We start from the raw sequence: 27,500 nt of genomic DNA, 5'->3' as shown, positions 1-27,500 counted from the left end.
AGCAATTCTGTCATCATTTACTCACCCTCAGGTTTTTTTTCAAACCTGTATAAATGTCTTTGTTCTGTTAAACACAAAGAAAGATATTTGTAGGAATGTTTTGGATGTTCTGTAACCTCATCCACTACCATAGTAATATTGCATATTTTGTTGTTCTGTTGAACACGGTGAGATATTTTGACAAGCAGTTCTGGAGAACCTTTGACTGCCATTTAATCTTTCCTACTGTGGCAGTCAATGAAGTCCAAATTACTTTCAAGTGAACTTTTTTAACAGTTATTCAACAGTTATCTTTGCTATCTTATCTAATTTGATATATCATTTTTTTTTGGGAGGGGACGTGTCAAAATTTAGCAGTACGTAAAGTTGTCTCATTATGAAGTTTGTTGTGCATTTGTTCTTACATCATTTGTACGAATCATAATAAAACATGCTAGCATAATGTTTGAACGTGCTTGACACCAGCCTGGTAAAGACGTATCTGTTTCTTATCTCCAAAAAAAGTTTTTGCGACAATGGTCCCTCACTTTTCTGTTTTCATCCTGTGCCTCTGCTTCATACCACTCGTCATCATCAATATATTTCATATTGTCGAAATCTTGTGTCCAGATGTCTGTGATCTCACACTGGATCCAAACACGGCCAACGTTCGTCTGGTTCGGTCTGAAGAGAACAGGAAGATCATGTATGTTAAAGACCCACAGTCGTATCCCGATCATCCGGAGAGATTTGAGCACTTTGAGCAGATTCTGTGTCGAGAGAGTCTGACCGGACGCTGTTACTGGGAGGTGGACTGGACGGGATATGCTGATGTATCTGTGACATATAAAGGAATCGGCAGGAAAGGAGGAGGAGACGACTGCCGATTCGGATGGAATGAAAACTCCTGGAGTCTCTTCTGTACAGCTGATATATTCAGTGTGTGGCACAATAATAAAAACATTTACATAACTGCTCCTTCACCTCAATCTAATAGAGTAGCGGTGTATCTGGACCAGCCGGCCGGCGCTCTGTCCTTCTACAGCGTCTCTGACACACACACACTCACACACTTACACACATACAACACAACATTCACTCAACCTCTGTATGCTGGATTTAGATTATTTCCTAAATCATCCGTGTTTCTGTGGCAAATTGAACAACCTACTGTGATGAACATCTGAAGCTTTACATGAACAAAATCACAATGTTTTGGTTTTCCAGCGAGGTCAGAGGTGATTCTGAAATGAAGTGTAAGCAAGTTAATATCAATCAAATAAAGTCAATAAATTCGGATTTTGTATTATTATTCTGTCTGTAATTTGTCTAAGAAATATTGAAATGCATATTATAGTTATAGACAAAGTTAAGCATCTTTTATTTCCAAACACACACCACATCTAATAAATCTCTCCACATTTCATTTCAACCACCTTCAATTATTTTACAACAGTGCAATTGATCATAATTCTGCTCCCGTACCAGAACAGGAATCTTTCAAGATCCTCTATGACCCAGACGCCGCGTAAGCTGCTTATCAGAAACACTGCAAAAAAATCATGAAGAAATTGGATTTGTCATTTTTTATTTCATTGGGACTTTAAAGGGATGTTCCACCCCAAAATAAAAAAAGATATGCCATGAATTACCATTTTTATGTAAACTGTATCAAACGAACCAGTTAATTTTCGTAGTGATGATCACAATAAATGAAGAGATGACACCAGTGTTGAGTGTGTTTCTCTCTCCAGTCCAGCAGGAGTCGCTCTGCAGCTCTTCAGTCCGCCGATAAACACACTAAAGAAAGAAAGAAAGACAAACATCGAGCGCTGCGTGTTTACATCACTTTGATTTTCTCTCTTTAGTGTTTTCATGAGTGTAAACAGAGTGTTGTGTGTGTGTAGATGTTGACGATGACGTCACAGATGTGCTGTAAATCAGTAGGAACTGATGTGTCCATGCTGGATATTGATGATTTCATCACAGAAATCTGTCAGCTGAAGAAAGAGGTGAAGTTACTGGAGGAAAAGCTGAGGACAAGAGGACATGAACTCAACACAGAGGTTTGGACACATTCAACATCATTGACTGTTTTTAAATGTTTCTACTTTAATGTCACTGTGACACTTTAGAGCTTTATGTCAATATATTTCCTCTCTGAACAGAAATCCAGACACACACAGGACTCCGAGCTCAGCCTCACTTTACTCTGTTATACTGACACAAACCCCACAGACGCTCAGGACACTGTGTGTGACAGTAATCACACCTTGAATCAGGATGAATCTACTGATCAAACCTCCACAGAGTCTCTGGATTCTGTCTGTAACGCTGGAGAACAGCAGATCCTGAACACCAGACCACTGAACATGTGTTCGGTCAGACTGATGGACTGCAGGAAACTGATGGACATCAAAACACAAACCACAGTGAAGGAAGAAGAACATCACACTGAGGAAGAAGATGAGAATCATGAGGATTTTGTTCCTTCGGTCAAACTGGTGAGTGGTGAGAACCTGGATATAAAAAAAGAGCCCAAATCGGATGAAGATCAAACTGATGAAGGTGATGACTTTTTACCCTCAGGTATGTTTCTTCTGTTGTTTTTTATAATATGTCACTGTTTGCTGTTTCATATAAAGTTTTTTTCTGGTTACTTGTGAAAAGTACAATACAGTTTCTCATTCTTAGTCAACACTTGTATATGATTTCCTGTAGTTCAGTGGTTAGAGCACGGCGCTAACAATGCCAAGGTCGTGGGTTTTATCCCAGGGGATTGCAGATACTTAGAAACAAAATGTATCTGATAATTTCAATGTAAGTGGCTTTGGATAAAAGCGTCTGTCAAATGCATAAATGAAAATGTTGTGTTTGTTTCAGATGAGAGCGGTGATTCATGTTGTGATGGAGAAACGGCCTCTACATCAAAACAGCGACTGACAGCACAAAATCTTTCCTGCATCACAGAGGGACATGAGAGGAGGCTCACAGAACAGAAAGTCTTACAAGAGCACAGCGACGAGAAACACTTTCCCTGTGAGCAGTGTGAAAAGAGTTTTGTTTTCTCTTCTCGTCTGAACGCTCACATGAGGTCACACACTGGAGAAAAACCTTTCCACTGCAGGGAATGCGACAAATATTTCAGAAAGAAACAATATCTTGTTGCTCATCAGCGAATTCACACGGGAGAAAAACCGTACGCGTGTCCTCACTGTGAGTGGAGATTCAACCACAAAGCCCATCTGAAGAGACACATGTGTGTACACACCGATGAGAGACCGTATCAGTGCAGTGAATGTGGACAAGCCTTTAAGCAGTCAAAATATCTACAGGACCACATAAGAACTCACTCCCAGGAGAAACTCCATCAGTGTTCACACTGTGATAAAAGATTCCATCATAAAGGTAGTGTGATACGCCATGAGAGAATTCACACTGGAGAGAAACCGTATCACTGCAGTGTTTGTGGGAAGAGTTTCACTCAACAACCTAACTTACTAATGCATCAGAGAACTCACACAGGAGAAAGACAATATAAATGTTCTCGGTGTGACAAGACGTTTGCTCGATCAGACGCCCTTAGGATCCATCAGAGAGTTCACACTGGAGAGAAACTTTTTTTCTGCTCCATCTGTGGAGAGAGATTTGCTTATATAAGACATTTTAAGATTCATCAGAAGAAACATGCTGAAGAACAAACTGCACTGAAATCATCATAGTGTCTCAATCCGTTAGAAGTCTGAGTGCTTGCAGTGAGTGTTGGGGTCAATATCACTTTAAAATGGACAGTTCGCACTGAAATCTAAATTCTGTAATCATTTATTCTCCTTGTGTGTTTGTAAACCTGTATGTGAGTCTTTCTTCAGTGGAAGACAACAGCAGACTTTTTGAGAAATGTCACATTGATTTTGTTTTCATACATTTGAAGTTAATGGAGTTCAGAGTTTTCCAGTGATTATCAACGTTCTTCACAATATCTTCTGTTGTGTTCTGAAGAAGATACTAAGTCATACCGGTTTGTGAAGCAGATTGAAAATAAATCCTTAATGCTCTCTTTTGTTTAAACTTGTATGATGTTGATTTGAGACTTTAGAACGGATGTAAAGCAACTGTTAGCAGAGTCCAGTCACCAGCATTTTAGTCAATTGAAGAAGTTTCTGGGAAGTCATAACCCTCTTCAAACAGATTAAACCTGAAGCTTTGACTCAATGTTTACATGTCATGGTCAAATACGCGCTTGGGTAGATTTCTGTGTTATTTTGATGACTATATCTTGTTTTTTATTTTACTGTAGTTACTGAGAAAAGTAATAATATTACTGTGACACGTTTCCACTCGACACTGGTTTAATGTGCTTTATATTGAGAGGACACTCTTATTTCTTTAAATTATATTAAATTTAGTTTGAAATAAGCAACAATATGCAGTTTGTAAGAAGTCATTCAGTATTTCAAGATCAGGACACCATTTTAAATCTTATAAAAACTAGACATGTGCACGATAAATCGCGGTTACCACTGAATCCTGCTGAAATCGAGCTGGCTGCGAAGGTATCGATTCTTTTATTTATGTGTAGCTGTCTGTGAAGCACGGCTCTAGGATCAGTAGGAAATGCTGCTCGATCGATCAGCAGTGCGAGTTTGAGTCATTTAAAAACATGATCGTTATAAATATTCTTTATTATCATGAAAATACCTGAGGAGGTTGAAGAACAGTGATAAAAACACGTCCTTATGCATTTCCTAGAACTACCTGTGTTATATGCAGGATTTCCAGATTGAGGAACTCATCTTCCCCAAAGCTATTAGCAGGTAGCTAGCTGGAGACACCGTACAAACGACCGCCAAATATGAAAAAATGAACGTTGATTTCGGACTGTATGTGCAAAGACCTTTACTTTTACAGCTGCTATTGTTATCATGTAGTTACACTCAATTTAAATACATAAATGACTACTGTACATTCACATATATAGATATCATATACATAGTCTATGTTTCAGTTTTCTATGTTTCTTACATTGTATGTGTGTGTATAGCTTTGCACTGTCTTGGCATTCATTATTGACAGCAAAGTGAGAATTGTATTGCTCAGGGAAACTTGTTTCCTCACTGGGTATAATAAACACTGAATCACGTATTCAATAGATTTAAGTTGTGTTCACAATAACGCACGACCTCTTTTATTTACTTAACTATTAAGACCGAATGGGTAGGCAAACTTGTGAACTGTGTATTCTTTAATGGGATACAGTGTTAAAATAAACACACTTTGGGGTTCTGTGAAGACTAGCATACAGAAGTCCAATAAAAAACAGGCTGTTCAGGGTCACTGGCTGTCTAACATGCAGACTAGCTCAACTGATGTGAGATTACCAGGATAAAACTGTTCAGCTAGTTTCAAGATTTTTATTGAATGTAACTTAAAATGTCAATCAAAAATTCTAAACATGCAAACCTATTGTGAATGACTATTGTGTGTAAGAGACACTTCACTCGCTCACGGCGACCTGGAGTTTGATTCCCGTTCCCGACGGTCCTTTGCCGATCCCGCTCCCTTACCGTCTCCTAATGACTTCCTGTCTATCCTCCACTTTACTGTCTGATTAAAGGCATTAAAAAGAGACACTTCACTTATGAACGAAATTTTAAATCGGTTTATCAGGACATATTTATATATTATATAGTGCTTCCTGCAATGTAGCATTGTTTTCTGGTAAAGCTACAAAGAAATCATTCAAAACAAAAACTGTGGCGGGTCGGTAACTTCTCTTCCGGGGAGGCAGGAATGCGAAGCTCCCCAAAACATGTATTTATCCCATCATGTGTGTGGTTCGCCATGTCAAGATTTTTGTTTTCCCGTCATGTGAACCTATGTGCATTGCACACCTGACGTTCTGAACACATATTTTGCATTCCTTCCTCAAGAAGTCATTGACCGTTACCGATCAGACGTGCCATGTGCAGATGGACCTTTACAACAAAAGTTATATAAGAACAGGAGTTGAACATTCATAGTGCATTTGTAGTAATACCATAAACAAGATTGTAACGTGCATTGAAGATGAGGTCTGTAAGATTGTAGTAGGATCATGAAACTATATCATATAAGGTTAAGCAAGCCAACAGAGCAAGGGGCAAGAAACAATACTCTGATGCACATAAACAAATTACAAAAACTCAGCAAACCCAGACCCAACCGGGAAGGCCGGTTCTCCCAGTTCTCCCTTCCGTAGCTTTTGGGTTAAAAAGTTAACAACTCCATTTTATATTGCTTTAAAACTGTTGGATCCAATTTTGTGGCAGATGTCAAAGCAGGTGAAGAATATTTTCAACACCATCGTCTTTGCATGCCATATTGCAAATATTGTCCGTTTTTATTTCATTGTGACCTTAACGGTTTTGAATATTTGAAATCTTAAAGTTCAGCAAGCAATGACAATATTTTGTTAATTTCATTATACGTATGTAAAAAATCTTTACTGTTTCTACCATAGAAAAAATGCCACTGATATCTCGACCGCCTGGGAAATGTTCATTTTTCTGTGAACTAACTGCTTTTATTTCTTGCTGCAGTCACTCTGTGTTTTTTACATCTATTTTAATGCCACTTGTATTTGTATTTGATTTCCTTCCAATCTTGTGTTCAGACGCTTGTGACGTCACACTGGATCCAAACACACCGAGTGTCTGTTTGGTTCTGTCTGATGGGAACAGAAAGGTCACACATGTTGATGATAACCAGTCGTATCCTGATCATCCAGAGAGATTTAAGGATTATGAGCAGGTTCTGTCTAAAGAGAGTTTCACCGGACGCTGTTACTGGGAGGCTGAAAGGGACGTGTGGGCTGTTGTAGCTATGACATATAAAGGAATCAGTCGGGATGGAGGAAATATCTGCTGCTTTGGTTACAATGACGTGTCGTGGTCTATGTACTGTATCGGTGACAGATACAGCGCTTGGCACAATAATAAACACAAAGACAGCCCTGCACCTCCATCTAATCGAGTAGGAGTTTATCTGGACTGGCCGGCCGGCGCTCTGTCCTTCTACAGCGTCTCTGACACACACACACTCACACACATACACACATTCAACACAACATTTAAAGAGCCTCTATATGCTGGAGTAAGAGTTTGTAAGTGCTCGTTGTCTCTCGTGTCACATTGAACAACATCCTGTGAGAAAAAAACGAAACATCACACATACTGTCTTTCTCTGTCTTAATATCAAACGGACAAATTAAAGTCCAAACTTTGTTATGCTGAACACACGGGAAGATATTTGGAACAATGTGAGATCTCATCCCCCATAATAGTTATTAATAATTATTAAATAAATACTGTGGGTGTCAATGGGGGATGAGATCTGTGTGTTCAGCAGAACAAAGACATTTATGCAGGTTTGTAAATGACGTACAAACATCTGATGTTTGTTTAAATATCCGGCTTGCAAGCTTTTTCTCTGCTTTAATAACCTCGGAGACTGTGTTATGATCTTTATGATGACTTTGTCATATTTATTGTGAGTATGCAGCTTATCATTATCGCTGATCGCTGTTGTTGTGCTATGGAATTGCAAATGAAATGAAATATAATTTAACATTATATAATAAAACAAGTTTATGAAAGTGTCTCTCCGCAAAACAATAGCAAAATATATACATTTGAATAGAATGTGTTGCATGAATCAGTGTATAGCGCACACCTTCCCAAGGAAAGGATATAGACCAGAAGACATCAGGATTACTAAATAATATTTAGACTTAAAGAAGTTTCTGATCTGTGCTCTTATCTCAGTTATTTTGCCTTTAATGTAATAAACATGTGCAACAATAAGTGCTCTTGTGTCGATTATATTTACTCACAAACTCTCACTGTGTGGCAGTATATGTGCATCACCAACTTCTTTATCATTTGCTATATTGTTACCAGAAAGCTCTTACGACCAACATGTCTACTAATATCTTCAAATCTTTGTATACCGAGCTGTAGCGGACACACTTTGCTGGGACCCATTGCGAGCTGTGTTTTGAGTTCTGTGCTTTATAGACATGTTGCTGAGCATTTGATTCACTCACGTACAAAACCACTGAAGACTTCTGTCAACGCCTGCGCACCGTTTCCTGGAAACTAACATTTCCGTTGCTTTCTTTCATCAAAGAGAATCTGAAATTCTCACCGAACGAAGATTTGATCCAACAGGTAGATATTTGTTATACTATTTAAAACTATGTATGCGTGTTTATTTGAGTTGTATTTAGTCAAATGTTTATCGTTTAATTCACAAACACGTAAAGTTATAGCGCGCATACATCCAGGATGTGTTTTTGACTTCAGCCTTTACATCTGCAAGACTTGTGCAAACCGTCTCGTTTCCTGTCAGATATAAACGTCTGGAACATATGAAATATATATGATTTAGAATTCATGTAAAACTGCTTTTTCTTCAGATTGGGACTGCTCGTGTGCTTCTAGTTTTCATGCATTTTTTTGCATTTAAGATGTGACTCATAATCCCGATGTTCTTTCCTTTATGGCTAAATATTTTTGTCGAATAAATACCTTTAACAAGTTTAGCGGGAACCATTTTGCACCAAACATTATACTCTTCTTAAGGCAAGAGAGTAAATTAAAAGTTTTACAATAATTGTGTGAATATTTATTGTACGTGATTTGAAATCCAACTCTACGGTCTTTTGAGTTTTGCAACTGTTATCTTCATATCAGACACATGTACATACAAGACCTTTATCAGTTGGAGTATGACCCTTGTGTTTTCCTTCTGTTTTTTTACTTTTAACATATAGGTCTTAGATCCAGACAACACGACTGCAAGATGAGTTACTGCAAGATGAATGAAGTTAAAGAGATAGAAGATGATGCTCATCAAAGCAAGATGACCAGACCGGCATCTTCAGAACCCAGGTGTGTGTCACTGAAGTCCTTATCAAACTTTCCATATTCATTCAGTGATGAAGCAGTGACCTCTGACCTCAGGTTGAATGAAAGGTACTCACACATGAAAGTGAAATGACATTAGAGACATTAGTCAGAACGACATTAGACAATTACAGAATAGTTTTAAATAAACACGGATCCACCCTTGTAAAATGTATGAATTCTGAAATAATTTTTATTATTGCATTGCCCAATGCACAAATTCAGCTAGAAAACTGTACGGTTCTGCTAAAGGACCCATGACCTTAGCGCCATACTCTAACCACTGAGCTACGGGAAAGTTAAAGTAACATTGCCAATGTGAGGTAAACGAACAATAATACAATGACAGTGAGTCAATGACTGCATGCGTTGGGATATAAAATCAACACCCACCGTGCTTTCAAACATTACTTATTGTAGCTATAATTTTAAGTTAACGAAAGTTTGAAAAACTCATAATCACAAATCATGAACATTTAAGTAAAATTGTCTTTAAATGCAACTTAAATGCTATTGTCTTTGTCGGTATCACCAGAAGGAAAAGACCCAGAGCAGCATCTCCAGAACCCAGCTGTGTGTCACTGAAGAGTCATGCGTCCATGGAAAAACCTTTACACCTCACTGATGGAAGATTGACCTCTGACCCTAGGTACAGTAAGAGGAGGTTCATGTGTGGCATCCAAAATGTGGAAGTGTGGTTCACTGGCTGCACTGCTTTTCCCTGTCAGACGCACTCTGGAGCTTGTGCTAAATAACCACTGCACTGTTTTTACATACACACAAACACTGTTTTTCTTTCAGGGAACATTGCCGGATGGTAAGTCCTAAAAATACCAAAAAGGACGAAAACAGTACGCCATGTGTAAGCAGTTTATGCAAGCGGCCCCTGGACTTTTCATGTTAAGATAGCTATCAGATCAGAGAACATATATGAAGTGACCGGATCCAGACTGAATCATGCCATTGCATTGTGATCTGTGAACATGTAAAACCATATGAAAATAATAATATGTAAACTCAAGTGTTTATGTACATTTTGTATGTTACTATGGGCAGTCTACTTTATTAGCCCACATCATCTACTTTATTATTTACCTTTGGAAAAGGAGACTTTTCTCACTATCCTTTTCTTTGTATGCTCTCAACAGTGGGAAAATACAGTTTAGTCTGAGCTGCACTGATTCCTCCTGTAAGACGCCCATCAACAAGACAACATTAGACCTACAGACGGTCACTGGGAACACAGAGGACCCTGAAGACCTGCAGAGAGTCAAAGACAAACACAAAACCATCATGAAGAACAAGTATGAGAATTTATTTGAGGGAATCAAAGCACAAGAGAATCAAACCCTCCTGAAGACAATTTACACACAGCTGTACATCATAGAGGGAGAGAGTGAAGGAGTGAATGAAGAACATGAGGTTTTACACATGGAGAAACAGCCCAGAAGAACACAAGACTTACAAGACACTCCAATCTACTGCAATGACATCTTTAAACCTCAATCACATCAAAGACACAAAATCAAGAGTGTTCTTACTAAAGGCATCGCTGGAATTGGAAAAACCGTCTCTGTGCACAAGTTCATTGTGGATTGGGCCGAGGGAACAGCCAATCAGGACGTAGATTTCATGTTCCTGCTTCCGTTTCGAGAGATGAACTTGATTCAAGAGCATCGCTACAGTCTTCACAAACTTCTGCTGGACTTTCATCCTGAACTTCATGATGTGGACTCTCAGATTTATGAGGAGTGTAAAGTTGTGTTCATCTTTGATGGTCTGGATGAAAGCAGAATGACTCTGATGTTCTCAAACGACAGTGAGAAAGTTTCTGATGTGACTGACACTTCATCAGTGGCTGTGTTGATGTCAAACCTCATGAGAGGAGATCTGCTTCCCTCCGCTCTCATCTGGATCACCTCCAGACCAGCAGCAGCCAATCAGATCCCCTCCAAATACATCACGTGTGTGACAGAGATCCAGGGATTCAACGACGCTCAGAAGGAGGAATATTTCAGGAAGAGGATCAGCGACGAGCATCAGTTCAGCAGAATCATGTCCCACATTAGAAGAGCGAGAAGCCTCCACATCATGTGTCACATACCCGTCTTCTGTTGGATCTCATCCACTGTGCTTCAGAAGATCCCGACACAAGCTCACACTGAAGAAATCCCCAAAACTCTGAGTGAAATGTACATCCACTTCCTGCTGATTCAGATGAAGAGGAGGAATGAGAAGTTTGATCCAGAGAGAGATCCAGAGATCAACAGAGATGTGATTGTGAAACTGGCTGAAGTGGCTTTCAAACAGCTGATGAAGGGCAATGTGATGTTCTATGAGGAGGATCTGAGAGAGTGTGGGATCGACATCACTGACGCGTCGCTGTATTCTGGCATCTGTACTGAGATCTTTAAGGAGGAATCTGTCAGTCATCAGAGGAAAATCTACAGCTTCATACATCTCAGCTTTCAAGAGTTCCTCGCTGCGTTCTACGTGTTTTACTACCATGTTGGCACAACGATGGAGACCCTGAAACATTTTGCTTCAGTAGGGAATATGCTGAAAGGTGCAGTAGATAAAGCACTCGAGAGTGAAACTGGTCATCTGGATCTTTTCTTGAGATTTCTGCTGGGCATCTCACTGGAGTCCAATCAGAAACTTTTAAAGGATCTACTGACACACACGGTGGACACATCACAAACCATCAAGAAAACCACACAGTACATTAAAGAGAAGATCAAGAGTAATGATGGTCTGTCAGCTGAAAGATCCATCAATCTGTTCTTGTGTCTGTTTGAAGTGAAAGATCAGACTCTGTCCAGAGAGATCGAGAAGTTTGTGAGATCAGACAAACACTCAGAGAAGAAACTCTCTGCTGCTCACTGTTCAGCAATAGCCTACATGCTTCAGATGTCAGAGGAGGTGATGGATGAGTTTGATCTGAAGAAATACAACACAACACAGGAGGGGAGAAGAAGACTCATACCAGCTGTCAACAACTGCACAAGAGCTCTGTGAGCATCACATTCATGTTTACAGTGAAGAGACGGAAGGTGTCAAGTACATTTTGTCTAAATTGTTTTGTTTTCTTTCAGACTTGCTGACTGTAATCTCACAGTTGAGTCGTGTAGAATCATCTCTTCAGCTCTTCAGTCTTCAGATTCTCCTCTGAGAGAGCTTGATGTGAGTAACAATGATCTTCAGGATTCAGGAGTGAAGCTGATCTCTGATGCTCTCAAGAGTCACAACTGTCATCTAGAGATACTGAGGTGATGCTCTCCATATACTGATATCACAAAGTAAATGTGTCATGAATAATATTAAAACATGTTGTTTATCTTCTGTAGGTTATCAGGTTGTATGGTGACAGATGAAGGATGTTGTTATTTGGCTTCAGCTCTGAGTTCAAACCCGTCACACCTGAGAGAACTCGACCTGAGTTACAATCACCCACAACACTCAGCACTTCAGATGCTCTCTGAGAGACTCAATGATCCAAACTACACACTCAACAAACTCAAGTATGACACACAACACTAATACTGACACATACTGACCTGTGTGTGTGTGTGTGTGTGTGTGTGTGTGTCACTTCAGTTGCTCTCTGAGAGACTCAATGATCCAAACTACACACTCAACAAACTCAAGTATGACACACAACACTAATACGGACACATACTGACCTGTGTGTGTGTGTGTGTGTGTGTGTCACTTCAGATGCTCTCTGAGAGACTCAATGATCCAAACTACACACTCAACAAACTCAAGTATGACACACAACACTAATACTGACACATACTGACCTGTGTGTGTGTGTGTGTGTGTGTGTGTGTCACTTCAGCTGCTCTCTGAGAGACTCAATGATCCAAACTACACACTCAACAAACTCAAGTATGACACACAACACTAATACTGACACATACTGACCTGTGTGTGTGTGTGTGTGTGTGTGTGTCACTTCAGATGCTCTCTGATAGACTCAATGATCCAAACTACACACTCAACAAACTCAAGTATGACACACAACACTAATACTGACACATACTGACCTGTGTGTGTGTGTGTGTGTGTGTGTGTGTCACTTCAGATGCTCTCTGAGAGACTCAATGATCCAAACTACACACTCAACAAACTCAAGTATGACACACAACACTAATACTGACACATACTGACCTGTGTGTGTGTGTGTGTGTGTGTGTGTGTCACTTCAGCTGCTCTCTGAGAGACTCAATGATCCAAACTACACACTCAACAAACTCAAGTATGACACACAACACTAATACTGACACATACTGACCTGTGTGTGTGTGTGTGTGTGTGTGTGTGTCACTTCAGCTGCTCTCTGAGAGACTCAATGATCCAAACTACACACTCAAAAAATTCAAATATGACACACAACACTAATAATGACACACACTGACCTGTGTGTGTGTGTCACTTCAGATGCTCTCTGAGAGACTCAATGATCCAAACTACACACCCAACAAACTCAAGTATGACACACAACACTAATACTGACACATACTGACCTGTGTGTGTGTGTGTGTGTGTGTGTGTCACTTCAGTTGCTCTCTGAGAGACTCAATGATCCAAACTACACACTCAACAAACTCAAGTATGACACACAACACTAATACTGACACATACTGACCTGTGTGTGTGTGTGTGTGTGTGTGTGTCACTTCAGCTGCTATCTGAGAGACTCAATGATCCAAACTACACATTCAACAAACTCAAGTATGACACACAACACTAATACTGACACATACTGACCTGTGTGTGTGTGTGTGTGTGTGTGTGTGTCACTTCAGATGCTCTCTGAGAGACTCAATGATCCAAACTACACATTCAACAAACTCAAGTATGACACACAACACTAATACTGACACATACTGACCTGTGTGTGTGTGTGTGTGTGTGTGTGTCACTTCAGATGCTCTCTGAGAGACTCAATGATCCAAACTACACACTCAACAAACTCAAGTATGACACACAACACTAATACTGACACATACTGACCTGTGTGTGTGTGTGTGTGTGTGTCACTTCAGTTGCTCTCTGAGAGACTCAATGATCCAAACTACACACTCAACAAACTCAAGTATGACACACAACACTAATACGGACACATACTGACCTGTGTGTGTGTGTGTGTGTGTGTGTGTGTGTGTGTCACTTCAGATGCTCTCTGAGAGACTCAATGATCCAAACTACACACTCAACAAACTCAAGTATGACACACAACACTAATACTGACACATACTGACCTGTGTGTGTGTGTGTGTGTGTGTGTGTGTGTGTCACTTCAGCTGCTCTCTGAGAGACTCAATGATCCAAACTACACACTCAACAAACTCAAGTATGACACACAACACTAATACTGACACACACTGACCTGTGTGTGTGTGTGTGTGTGTGTCACTTCAGATGCTCTCTGATAGACTCAATGATCCAAACTACACACTCAACAAACTCAAGTATGACACACAACACTAATACTGACACATACTGACCTGTGTGTGTGTGTGTGTGTGTGTGTGTGTGTCACTTCAGCTGCTCTCTGAGAGACTCAATGATCCAAACTACACACTCAACGAACTCAAGTATGACACACAACACTAATACTGACACATACTGACCTGTGTGTGTGTGTGTGTGTGTGTGTGTGTGTGTCACTTCAGATGCTCTCTGAGAGAATCAATGATCCAAACGACACACTCAACAAACTCAAGTATGACACACAACACTAATACTGACACATACTGACCTGTGTGTGTGTGTGTGTGTGTGTGTGTGTGTGTGTGTGTGTCACTTCAGCTGCTCTCTGAGAGACTCAATGATTCAAACTACACACTCAACAAACTCAAGTATGACACACAACACTAATACTGACACATACTGACCTGTGTGTGTGTGTGTGTGTGTCACTTCAGATGCTCTCTGAGAGACTCAATGATCCAAACTACACACTCAACAAACTCAAGTATGACACACAACACTAATACTGACACATACTGACCTGTGTGTGTGTGTGTGTGTGTGTGTGTGTCACTTCAGCTGCTCTCTGAGAGACTCAATGATCCAAACTACACACTCAACAAACTCAAGTATGACACACAACACTAATACTGACACATACTGACCTGTGTGTGTGTGTGTGTGTGTGTGTGTGTGTGTGTGTGTCACTTCAGCTGCTCTCTGAGAGACTCAATGATCCAAACTACACACTCAAAAAATTCAAGTATGACACACAACACTAATAATGACACATACTGACCTGTGTGTGTGTGTGTGTGTGTGTGTGTCACTTCAGATGCTCTCTGAGAGACTCAATGATCCAAACTACACACCCAACAAACTCAAGTATGACACACAACACTAATACTGACACATACTGACCTGTGTGTGTGTGTGTGTGTGTGTGTGTGTGTCACTTCAGTTGCTCTCTGAGAGACTCAATGATCCAAACTACACACTCAAAAAATTCAAGTATGACACACAACACTAATAATGACACATACTGACCTGTGTGTGTGTGTCACTTCAGATGCTCTCTGAGAGACTCAATGATCCAAACTACACACCCAACAAACTCAAGTATGACACACAACACTAATACTGACACATACTGACCTGTGTGTGTGTGTGTGTGTGTGTGTCACTTCAGCTGCTCTCTGAGAGACTCAATGATCCAAACTACACATTCAACAAACTCAAGTATGACACACAACACTAATACTGACACATACTGACCTGTGTGTGTGTGTGTGTGTGTGTGTGTCACTTCAGATGCTCTCTGAGAGACTCAATGATCCAAACTACACACTCAACAAACTCAAGTATGACACACAACACTAATACTGACACATACTGACCTGTGTGTGTGTGTGTGTGTGTGTGTGTCACTTCAGTTGCTCTCTGAGAGACTCAATGATCCAAACTACACACTCAACAAACTCAAGTATGACACACAACACTAATACTGACACATACTGACCTGTGTGTGTGTGTGTGTGTGTGTCACTTCAGCTGCTCTCTGAGAGACTCAATGATTCAAACTACACACTCAACAAACTCAAGTATGACACACAACACTAATACTGACACATACTGACCTGTGTGTGTGTGTGTGTGTGTGTCACTTCAGTTGCTCTCTGAGAGACTCAATGATCCAAACTACACACTCAACAAACTCAAGTATGACACACAACACTAATACTGACACATACTGACCTGTGTGTGTGTGTGTGTGTGTGTCACTTCAGCTGCTCTCTGAGAGACTCAATGATTCAAACTACACACTCAACAAACTCAAGTATGACACACAACACTAATACTGACACATACTGACCTGTGTGTGTGTGTGTGTGTGTGTGTGTCACTTCAGTTGCTCTCTGAGAGACTCAATGATCCAAACTACACACTCAACAAACTCAAGTATGACACACAACACTAATACTGACACATACTGACCTGTGTGTGTGTGTGTGTGTGTGTGTGTGTGTGTGTCACTTCAGATGCTCTCTGAGAGACTCAATGATCCAAACTACACACTCAACAAACTCAAGTATGACACACAACACTAATACTGACACATCCTGACCTGTGTGTGTGTGTGTGTGTGTGTCACTTCAGCTGCTCTCTGAGAGACTCAATGATCCAAACTACACACCCAACAAACTCAAGTATGACACACAACACTAATACTGACACATACTGACCTGTGTGTGTGTGTGTGTGTGTGTGTGTGTGTGTGTGTGTCACTTCAGCTGCTCTCTGAGAGACTCAATGATCCAAACTACACACTCAACAAACTCAAGTATGACACACAACACTAATACTGACACATAATGACCTGTGTGTGTGTGTGTGTGTGTGTGTGTGTGTCACTTCAGATGCTCTCTGAGAGACTCAATGATCCAAACTACACACTCAACAAACTCAAGTATGACACACAACACTAATACTGACACATACTGACCTGTGTGTGTGTGTGTGTGTGTGTGTGTCACTTCAGCTGCTCTCTCAAACACTCAATGATCCAAACTACACACTCAACAAACTCAAGTATGACACACAACACTAATACTGACACATACTGACCTGTGTGTGTGTGTGTGTGTGTGTGTGTCACTTCAGATGCTCTCTGAGAGACTCAATGATCCAAACTACACACTCAACAAACTCAAGTATGACACACAACACTAATACTGACACATACTGACCTGTGTGTGTGTGGGTGTGTGTGTGTGTGTCACTTCAGATGCTCTCTGAGAGACTCAATGATCCAAACTACACACTCAACAAACTCAAGTATGACACACAACACTAATACTGACACATACTGACCTGTGTGTGTGTGTGTGTGTGTGTGTGTGTGTGTCACTTCAGTTGCTCTCTGAGAGACTCAATGATCCAAACTACACACTCAACAAACTCAAGTATGACACACAACACTAATACTGACACATACTGACCTGTGTGTGTGTGTGTGTGTGTGTGTGTGTGTCACTTCAGCTGCTCTCTGAGAGACTCAATGATCCAAACTACACACTCAAAAAATTCAAGTATGACACACAACACTAATAATGACACATACTGACCTGTGTGTGTGTGTGTGTGTCACTTCAGATGCTCTCTGAGAGACTCAATGATCCAAACTACACACCCAACAAACTCAAGTATGACACACAACACTAATACTGACACATACTGACCTGTGTGTGTGTGTGTGTGTGTGTGTGTGTCACTTCAGCTGCTCTCTGAGAGACTCAATGATCCAAACTACACACTCAACAAACTCAAGTATGACACACAACACTAATACTGACACATACTGACCTGTGTGTGTGTGTGTGTGTGTGTGTGTGTCACTTCAGATGCTCTCTGAGAGACTCAATGATCCAAACTACACACTCAACAAACTCAAGTATGACACACAACACTAATACTGACACATACTGACCTGTGTGTGTGTGTGTGTGTGTCACTTCAGATGCTCTCTGAGAGACTCAATGATCCAAACTACACACTCAACAAACTCAAGTATGACACACAACACTAATACTGACACACACTGACCTGTGTGTGTGTGTGTGTGTGTCACTTCAGATGTTCTCTGAGAGACTCAATGATCCAAACTACACACTCAACAAACTCAAGTATGACACACAACACTAATACTGACACATACTGACCTGTGTGTGTGTGTGTGTGTGTGTGTGTGTCACTTCAGCTGCTCTCTGAGAGACTCAATGATCCAAACTACACACTCAACGAACTCAAGTATGACACACAACACTAATACTGACACATACTGACCTGTGTGTGTGTGTGTGTGTGTGTGTGTGTGTCACTTCAGATGCTCTCTGAGAGACTCAATGATCCAAACTACACACTCAACGAACTCAAGTATGACACACAACACTAATACTGACACATACTGACCTGTGTGTGTGTGTGTGTGTGTGTGTGTGTGTGTGTGTCACTTCAGATGCTCTCTGAGAGACTCAATGATCCAAACTACACACTCAACAAACTCAAGTATGACACACAACACTAATACTTACACATACTGACGTGTGTGTGTGTGTGTGTGTGTGTGTCACTTCAGCTGCTCTCTGAGAGACACAATGATCCAAACTACACACTCAACAAACTCAAGTATGACACACAACACTAATACTGACACATACTGACCTGTGTGTGTGTGTCACTTCAGATGTTCTCTGAGAGACTCAATGATCCAAACTACACACTCAACAAACTCAAGTATGACACACAACACTAATACTGACACATACTGACCTGTGTGTGTGTGTGTGTGTGTGTGTGTGTCACTTCAGATGCTCTCTGAGAGACTCAATGATCCAAACTACACACTCAACAAACTCAAGTATGACACACAACACTAATACTGACACATACTGACCTGTGTGTGTGTGTGTGTGTGTGTGTGTGTGTCACTTCAGTTGCTCTCTGAGAGACTCAATGATCCAAACTACACACTCAACAAACTCAAGTATGACACACAACACTAATACTGACACATACTGACCTGTGTGTGTGTGTGTGTGTGTGTGTGTCACTTCAGATGCTCTCTGAGAGACTCAATGATCCAAACTACACACTCAACAAACTCAAGTATGACACACAACACTAATACTGGCACATACTGACCTGTGTGTGTGTGTGTGTGTGTGTGTGTGTGTGTGTCACTTCAGATGCTCTCTGAGAGACTCAATGATCCAAACTACACACTCAACAAACTCAAGTATGACACACAACACTAATACTGGCACATACTGACCTGTGTGTGTGTGTGTGTGTGTGTGTGTGTGTGTGTGTCACTTCAGATGCTCTCTGAGAGACTCAATGATCCAAACTACACACTCAACAAACTCAAGTATGACACACAACACTAATACTGACACATGCTGACCTGTGTGTGTGTGTGTGTGTGTGTGTCACTTCAGATGCTCTCTGAGAGACTCAATGATCCAAACTACACACTCAACAAACTCAAGTATGACACACAACACTAATACTGGCACATACTGACCTGTGTGTGTGTGTGTGCGTGTGTGTGTGTGTGTGTGTCACTTCAGCTGCTCTCTGAGAGACTCAATGATCCAAACTACACACTCAACAAACTCAAGTATGACACACAACACTAATACTGGCACATACTGACCTGTGTGTGTGTGGGTGTGTGTTTGTGTGTGTGTGTGCGTGTGTGTGTGTGTCACTTCAGATGCTCTCTGAGAGACTCAATGATCCAAACTACACACTCAACAAACTCAAGTATGACACACAACACTAATACTGACACATACTGACCTGTGTGTGTGTGTGTGTGTGTGTGTCACTTCAGATGCTCTCTGAGAGACTCAATGATCCAAACTACACACTCAACAAACTCAAGTATGACACACAATACTAATACTGACACATACTGACCTGTGTGTGTGTGTGTGTGTGTGTGTGTCACTTCAGATGCTCTCTGAGAGACTCAATGATCCAAACTACACACTCAACAAACTCAAGTATGACACACAACACTAATACGGACACATACTGACCTGTGTGTGTGTGTGTGTGTGTGTGTGTGTGTGTGTGTGTGTGTGTGCGTGTTTGGCTTGTTTATATCCCTTCGGGGCGTTAAACCTGAATGCAAAACTTTATTGGGATTCAAGTTACTTAATGCTTATAAATTGTACAGAACGCATATTTTTTGAAAAACGCTAATAGTTTTCTACGACGGTAAGGTTTAGGGGAAGGGATAAAATATACAGTTTGTACAGTATAAAAATCATAACACCTATCAACTGTCACCACAGAGATAATAAACCAGAGGTTCTGCTGGTGAGTGCAACGGTTCCATGAAATCCCGACCTTTGAAACTTGATCGTGAATGCATTGAGGAACATGACTGCAAATTGATGGAGGGCAATTATCTGTCTGAAGCTTCGGTTGCGCAGACTCATTTTTTGGCTGCGCACAAAAGCGTTAAATCGGGGCACGACCATGAAAAGCACTGGCCTAAAGCATCAAGCTCAAACCCTTACTCTCACATTCACCACGTTAGACAATATGCCGTGAAAACCCAAAGGAATTGGGTTTTGCAAAAGTGTGAAACGGCTCTCTTTAGCCAGCTGTGTGCTTTAATGGGATACAGTGTTAAAATAAACACACTTTGGGGTTCTGTGAAGACTAGCATACAGAAGTCCAATAAAAAACAGGCTGTTCAGGGTCACTGGCTGTCTAACATGCAGACTAGCTCAACTGATGTGAGATTACCAGGATAAAACTGTTCAGTGGACTAGTTTCAAGATTTTTATTGAATGTAACTTAAAATGTCAATCAAACATTTATCGTCTGCATTATGCATTTATTTGTTTCTCTGTAGTTTGGATCACGGAGGACGTTTTAGGATCACACCAGGATTGAGAAAGTGTAAGTCCTAGTTTGTTTTTTAAACTAGTGTTAATTCTAAACATGCAAACCTATTGTGAATGACTATTGTGTGTAAGAGACACTTCACTCGCTCACGGCGACCTGGGGTCTGATTCCCGTTCCCGACGGTCCTTTGCCGATCCCGCTCCCCTACCGTCTCCTAATGACTTCCTGTCTATCCTCCACTTTACTGTCTGATTAAAGGCATTAAAAAGAGACACTTCACTTATGAACGAAATTTTAAATCGGTTTATCAGGACATATTTATATATTATATAGTGCTTCCTGCAATGTAGCATTGTTTTCTGGTAAAGCTACAAAGAAATCATTCAAAACAAAAACTGTGGCGGGTCGGTAACTTCTCTTCCGGGGAGGCAGGAATGCGAAGCTCCCCAAAACATGTATTTATCCCATCATGTGTGTGGTTCGCCATGTCAAGATTTTTGTTTGCCGCGTCATGTGAACCTATGTGCATTGCACACCTGACGTTCTGAACACATATTTTGCATTCCTTCCTCAAGAAGTCATTGACCGTTACCGATCAGACGTGCCATGTGCAGATGGACCTTTACAACAAAAGTTATATAAGAACAGGAGTTGAACATTCATAGTGCATTTGTAGTAATACCATAAACAAGATTGTAATGTGCATTGAAGATGAGGTCTGTAAGATTGTAGTAGGATCATGAAACTATATCATATAAGGTTAAGCAAGCCAACAGAGCAAGGGGCAAGAAACAATACTCTGATGCACATAAACAAATTACAAAAACTCAGCAAACCCAGACCCAACCGGGAAGGCCGGTTCTCCCAGTTCTCCCTTCCGTAGCTTTTGGGTTAAAAAGTTAACAACTCAATTTTATATTGCTGTAAAACTGTTGGATCCAATTTTGTGGCAGATGTCAAAGCAGGTGAAGAATATTTTCATACTTTGCATGCCATATTGCAAATATTGTCAGTTTTTATTTCATTGTGACCTTAACGGTTTTGAATATTTGAAATCTTAAAGTTCAGCAAGCAATGACAATATTTTGTTAATTTCATTATACGTATGTAAAAAATCTTTACTGTTTCTACCATAGAAAAAATGCCACTGATATCTCGACCGCCTGGGAAATGTTCATTTTTCTGTGAACTAACTGCTTTTATTTCTTGCTGCAGTCACTCTGTGTTTTTTACATCTATTTTAATGCCACTTGTATTTGTATTTGATTTCCTTCCAATCTTGTGTTCAGACGCCTGTGACGTCACACTGGATCCAAACACGCCGAGTGTCTGTTTGGTTCTGTCTGATGGGAACAGAAAGGTCACACATGTTGAAGATGACCAGTCGTATCCTGATCATCCAGAGAGATTTAAGGATTATGAGCAGGTTCTGTCTAAAGAGAGTTTCACCGGACGCTGTTACTGGGAGGCTGAAAAGGACGTTTGGGCTGTTGTAGCTATGACATATAAAGGAATCAGTCGGGATGGAGGAAATATCTGCTGCTTTGGTTACAATGACGTGTCGTGGTCTATGTACTGTATCGGTGACAGATACAGCGCTTGGCACAATAATAAACACAAAGACAGCCCTGCACCTCCATCTAATCGAGTAGGAGTTTATCTGGACTGGCCGGCCGGCGCTCTGTCCTTCTACAGCGTCTCTGACACACACACACTCACACACATACACACATTCAACACAACATTTAAAGAGCCTCTATATGCTGGAGTAAGAGTTTGTAAGTGCTCGTTGACTCTCGTGTCACATTGAACAACATCCTGTGAGTAAAATCAGAAACATCACACATACTGTCTTTCTCTGTCTTAATATCAAACGGACAAATGAAAGTCCAAACTTTGTTATGCTGAACACACGGGAAGATATTTGGAACAATGTCAGCTCTCATCCCCCCTTTACTGCCATAATAGTTATTAATAATTATTAAATAAATACTGTGGGTGTCAATAAGGGATGAGATCTGTGTGTTCAGCAGAACAAAGACATTTATGCAGGTTTGTAAATGACGTACAAACATCTGATGTTTGTTTAAATATCCGGCTTGCAAGCTTTTTCTCTGCTTTAATAACCTCGGAGACTGTGTTATGATCTTTATGATGACTTTGTCATATTTATTGTGAGTATGCAGCTTATCATTATCGCTGATCGCTGTTGTTGTGCTATGGAATTGCAAATGAAATGAAATATAATTTACCATTATATAATAAAACAAGTTTATGAAAGTGTCTCTCCGCAAAACAATAGCAAAATATATACATTTGAATAGAATGTGTTGCATGAATCAGTGTATAGCGCACACCTTCCTAAGTAAAGGATATGGACCAGAAGACATCAGGATTACTAAATAATATTTAGACTTAAAGAAGTTTCAGATCTGTGCTCTTATCTCAGTTATTTTGCCTTTAATGTAAATAAACATGTGCAACAATAAGTGCTCTTGTGTCGATTATATTTACTCACAAACTCTCACTGTGCGGCAGTATATGTGCATCACCAACTTCATCATCATGTTGATTTGCTATATTACCGGAAATCTCTTACGACAAACATACTAATATCTTCAGTTGTTGCGTATACCGAGCTGCAGCGGACACTTGAAAACCACTTTGCTTGGACCCATTGTGCGAGCTGTGTTTTGAGTACTGTGGGGTTTATATGCATGTAACTCTCGCACAAAACCACTGAAGACTCCTCAACACCTTTTACAGGAAACTAACATTTCCGTTGCTTTCTTTCATCAAAGAGAATCTGAAATTCTCACCGAACGAAGATTTGATCCAACAGGTAGATATTTACTATTTAAAACTATGTATGCGTGTTTATTTGAGTTGTATTTAGTCAAATGTTTATCGTTTAATTCACAAACATGTAAAGTTATAGCGCGCATACATCCAGGATGTGTTTTTGACTTCAGCCTTTACATCTGCAAGACTTGTGCAAACCGTCTCGTTTCCTGTCAGATATAAACGTCTGGAACATATGAAATATATATGATTTAGAATTCATGTAAAACTGCTTTTTCTTCAGATTGGGACTGCTCGTGTGCTTCTAGTTTTCATGCATTTTTTTGCATTTAAGATGTGACTCATAATCCCGATGTTCTTTCCTTTATGGCTAAATATTTTTGTCGAATAAATACCTTTAACAAGTTTAGCGGGAACCATTTTGCACCAAACATTATACTCTTCTTAAGGCAAGAGAGTAAATTAAAAGTTTTACACTCATTGTGTGAATATTTATTGTACGTGATTTGAAATCCAACTCTACGGTCTTTTGAGTTTTGCAACTGTTATCTTCATATCAGACACATGTACATACAAGACCTTTATCAGTTGGAGTATGACCCTTGTGTTTTCCTTCTGTTTTTTTACTTTTAACATATAGGTCTTAGATCCAGACAACACGACTGCAAGATGAGTCACTGCAAGATGAATGAAGTTAAAGAGATAGAAGATGATGCTCATCAAAGCAAGATGACCAGACAGGCATCTTCAGAACCCAGGTGTGTGTCACTGAAGTCCTTATCAAACTTTCCATATTCATTCAGTGATGAAGCAGTGACCTCTGACCTCAGGTTGAATGAAAGGTACTCACACATGAAAGTGAAATGACATTAGAGACATTAGTCAGAACGACATTAGACAATTACAGAATAGTTTTAAATAAACACGTATCCACCCTTGTAAAATGTATGAATTCTGAAAACAATTTTTATTATTGCATTGCCCAATGCACAAATTCAGCTAGAAAACTGTACGGTTCTGCTAAAGGACCCATGACCTTAGCGCCATACTCTAACCACTGAGCTACGGGAAAGTTAACGTAACATTGCCAATGTGAGGTAAACGAACAATAATACAATGACAGTGAGTCAATGACTGCATGCGTTGGGATATAAAATCAACCCCCACCGTGCTTTCAAACATTACTTATTGTAGCTATAATTTTAAGTTAACGAAAGTTTGAAAAACTCATAATCACAAATCATGAACATTTAAGTAAAATTGTCTTTAAATGCAACTTAAATGCTATTGTCTTTGTCGGTATCACCAGAAGGAAAAGACCCAGAGCAGCATCTCCAGAACCCAGCTGTGTGTCACTGAAGAGTCATGCGTCCATGGAAAAACCTTTACACCTCACTGATGGAAGATTGACCTCTGACCCTAGGTACAATAAGAGGAGGTTCATGTGTGGCATCCAAAATGTGGAAGTGTGGTTCACTGGCTGCACTGCTTTTCCCTGTCAGACGCACTCTGGAGCTTGTGCTAAATAACCACTGCACTGTTTTTACATACACACAAACACTGTTTTTCTTTCAGGGAACATTGCCGGATGGTAAGTCCTAAAAATACCAAAAAGGACGAAAACAGTACGCCATGTGTTAGCAGTTTATGCAAGCGGCCCCTGGACTATTCATGTTAAGATAGCTATCAGATCAGAGAACATATATGAAGTGACCGGATCCAGACTGAATCATGCCATTGCATTGTGATCTGTGAACATGTAAAACCATATAAAAATAATAATATGTAAACTCAAGTGTTTATGTACATTTTGTATGTTACTATGGGCAGTCTACTTTATTAGCCCACATCATCTGCGTTATTATTTACCTTTGGAAAAGGAGACTTTTCTCACTATTCTTTTCTTTGTATGCTCTCAACAGTGGGAAAATACAGTTTAGTCTGAGCTGCACTGATTCCTCCTGTCAGACGCCCATCAACAAGACAACATTAGACCTACAGACGGTCACTGGGCACACAGAGGAGCCTGAAGACCTGCAGAGAGTCAAAGACAAACACAAAACATCATGAAGAACAAGTATGAGAATTTATTTGAGGGAATCAAACGACAAGAGAATCAAACCCTCCTGAAGAGAATTTACACAAATCTGTACATCATAGAGGGAGAGAGTGAAGGAGTGAATGGAGAACATGAGGTTTTACACATGGAGAAACAGCCCAGAAGAACACAAGACTTACAAGACACTCCAATCTACTGCAATGACATCTTTAAACCTCAATCACATCAAAGACACAAAATCAAGAGTGTTCTTACTAAAGGCATCGCTGGAATTGGAAAAACCGTCTCTGTGCACAAGTTCATTGTGGATTGGGCCGAGGGAACAGCCAATCAGGACGTAGATTTCATGTTCCTGCTTCCGTTTCGAGAGCTGAACTTGATTCAAGAGCATCGCTACAGTCTTCAAAAACTTCTGCTGGACTTTCATCCTGAACTTCATGATGTGGACTCGCAGATTTATGAGGAGTGTAAAGTTGTGTTCATCTTTGATGGTCTGGATGAAAGCAGAATGACTCTGATGTTCTCAAACGACAGTGAGAAAGTTTCTGATGTGACTGACACTTCATCAGTGGCTGTGTTGATGTCAAACCTCATGAGAGGAGATCTGCTTCCCTCCGCTCTCATCTGGATCACCTCCAGACCAGCAGCAGCCAATCAGATCCCCTCCAAATACATCACGTGTGTGACAGAGATCCAGGGATTCAACGACGCTCAGAAGGAGGAATATTTCAGGAAGAGAATCAGCGAAGAGCATCAGTTCAGCAGAATCATGTCCCACATCAGAAGAGCGAGAAGCCTCCACATCATGTGTCACATACCCGTCTTCTGTTGGATCTCATCCACTGTGCTTCAGAAGATCCTGACACAAGATCACACTGAAGAAATCCCCAAAACTCTGAGTGAAATGTACATCCACTTCCTGCTGATTCAGATGAAGAGGAGGAATGAGAAGTTTGATCCAGAGAGAGATCCAGAGATCAACAGAGATGTGATTGTGAAACTGGCTGAAGTGGCTTTCAAACAGCTGATGAAGGGCAATGTGATGTTCTATGAGGAGGATCTGAGAGAGTGTGGGATCGACATCACTGACGCGTCGCTGTATTCTGGCATCTGTACTGAGATCTTTAAGGAGGAATCTGTCAGTCATCAGAGGAAAATCTACAGCTTCATACATCTCAGTCTTCAAGAGTTCCTCGCTGCGTTCTACGTGTTTTACTACCATGTTGGCACAACGATGGAGACCCTGAAACGTTTTGCTTCAGTAGGGAATATGCTGAAAGGTGCCGTAGATAAAGCACTCGAGAGTGAAACTGGTCATCTGGATCTTTTCTTGAGATTTCTGCTGGGCATCTCACTGGAGTCCAATCAGAAACTTTTAAAGGATCTACTGACACACACGGTGGACACATCACAAACCATCAAGAAAACCACACAGTACATTAAAGAGAAGATCAAGGGTAATGATGGTCTGTCAGCTGAAAGATCCATCAATCTGTTCTTGTGTCTGTTAGAAGTGAAAGATCAGACTCTGTCCAGAGAGATCGAGGAGTTTGTGAGATCAGACAAACACTTAGAGAAGAAACTCTCTGCCGCTCACTGTTCAGCAATAGCCTACATGCTTCAGATGTCAGAGGAGGTGATGGATGAGTTTGATCTGAAGAAATACAACACAACACAGGAGGGGAGAAGAAGACTCATACCAGCTGTCAACAACTGCACAAGAGCTCTGTGAGCATCACATTCATGTTTACAGTGAAGAGACGGAAGGTGTCAAGTACATTTTGTCTAAATTGATTTGTTTTCTTTCAGACTTG

The 27,500-nt window shown here is 40.5% G+C and overlaps 4 protein-coding genes across 6 annotated transcripts in view; all 4 read left to right on the top strand.

Moving 5' to 3' along the window:
- Positions 1 to 1,707, top strand: part of LOC306897167 (protein NLRC3-like) — a 13,251-nt gene extending 11,544 nt beyond the window's left edge. The window contains exon 6 of the mRNA XM_079461691.1: positions 610 to 1,707. Within this exon, the coding sequence (XP_079317817.1) occupies positions 610 to 1,166 (557 nt within the window). The 3' untranslated portion in view covers positions 1,167 to 1,707. The remainder of the gene's footprint in view (positions 1 to 609) is intronic.
- An 8-nt stretch (positions 1,708 to 1,715) lies between these two features.
- LOC306897210 (uncharacterized protein) lies at positions 1,716 to 4,770 on the top strand. Of its 3 annotated transcripts, none has more exons than XM_079461771.1 (3): positions 1,716 to 2,045; positions 2,148 to 2,547; positions 2,863 to 4,038. In XM_079461771.1, the coding sequence occupies exons 1-3, from the start codon at positions 1,887 to 1,889 to the stop codon at positions 3,699 to 3,701; spliced, it is 1,398 nt and encodes a 465-aa protein (XP_079317897.1). In that variant the 5' UTR covers positions 1,716 to 1,886; the 3' UTR covers positions 3,702 to 4,038. The 3 variants fall into 3 exon arrangements, with proteins under 3 accessions (XP_079317897.1, XP_079317896.1, XP_079317898.1); XM_079461770.1 differs by having other exon boundaries at positions 1,728 to 2,045; positions 2,148 to 2,568; positions 2,863 to 4,770; XM_079461772.1 differs by having other exon boundaries at positions 1,777 to 2,045; positions 2,148 to 2,483; positions 2,863 to 4,036.
- Positions 4,771 to 8,060: 3,290 nt separating this feature from the next.
- Positions 8,061 to 23,308, top strand: LOC306897163 (NLR family CARD domain-containing protein 3-like). Its single transcript, XM_079461684.1, has 8 exons — positions 8,061 to 8,186; positions 8,792 to 8,909; positions 9,460 to 9,573; positions 10,073 to 11,938; positions 12,020 to 12,193; positions 12,272 to 12,445; positions 20,833 to 20,879; positions 22,115 to 23,308. Exons 2-8 carry the CDS (start codon positions 8,821 to 8,823, stop codon positions 22,633 to 22,635), a joined length of 2,985 nt encoding a protein of 994 aa, XP_079317810.1. The 5' UTR covers positions 8,061 to 8,186; positions 8,792 to 8,820; the 3' UTR covers positions 22,636 to 23,308.
- A 312-nt stretch (positions 23,309 to 23,620) lies between these two features.
- The window catches only part of LOC306897164 (protein NLRC3-like), a 13,396-nt gene continuing 9,516 nt past the window's right edge, over positions 23,621 to 27,500 (top strand). Inside the window, 6 exon segments of the mRNA XM_079461685.1 lie at positions 23,621 to 23,667; positions 24,268 to 24,385; positions 24,937 to 25,050; positions 25,550 to 25,689; positions 25,692 to 27,414; positions 27,496 to 27,500. The exon segment at positions 27,496 to 27,500 is cut by the window's right edge and continues 169 nt beyond it. Coding sequence (XP_079317811.1) covers positions 24,297 to 24,385; positions 24,937 to 25,050; positions 25,550 to 25,689; positions 25,692 to 27,414; positions 27,496 to 27,500 — 2,071 coding nt within the window. The 5' untranslated portion in view covers positions 23,621 to 23,667; positions 24,268 to 24,296.

The sequence above is a fragment of the Barbatula barbatula genome, assembly GCF_947034865.1.
Source record: "Barbatula barbatula genome assembly, chromosome: 8".
Taxonomy (NCBI): Eukaryota; Metazoa; Chordata; class Actinopteri; order Cypriniformes; family Nemacheilidae; genus Barbatula; species Barbatula barbatula.
This window is presented reverse-complemented; position numbering and strand designations above follow the sequence as displayed.

Bases quoted from the DNA above. Each gene is read 5' to 3' on its own strand.
- LOC306897163 (XM_079461684.1), top strand. From the start codon at position 8,821: ATGAGTTACTGCAAGATGAATGAAGTTAAAGAGATAGAAGATGATGCT. The intron at 8,910-9,459 runs GTGTGTGTCACT...CGGTATCACCAG, and splicing joins CCGGCATCTTCAGAACCCAG to AAGGAAAAGACCCAGAGCAG. The intron at 20,880-22,114 runs GTAAGTCCTAGT...TCTTGTGTTCAG, and splicing joins CACACCAGGATTGAGAAAGT to ACGCCTGTGACGTCACACTG.
- LOC306897210 (XM_079461770.1), top strand. From the start codon at position 1,887: ATGTTGACGATGACGTCACAGATGTGCTGTAAATCAGTAGGAACTGAT. The intron at 2,046-2,147 runs GTTTGGACACAT...CTCTCTGAACAG, and splicing joins GACATGAACTCAACACAGAG to AAATCCAGACACACACAGGA. The intron at 2,569-2,862 runs GTATGTTTCTTC...TGTTTGTTTCAG, and splicing joins TGATGACTTTTTACCCTCAG to ATGAGAGCGGTGATTCATGT.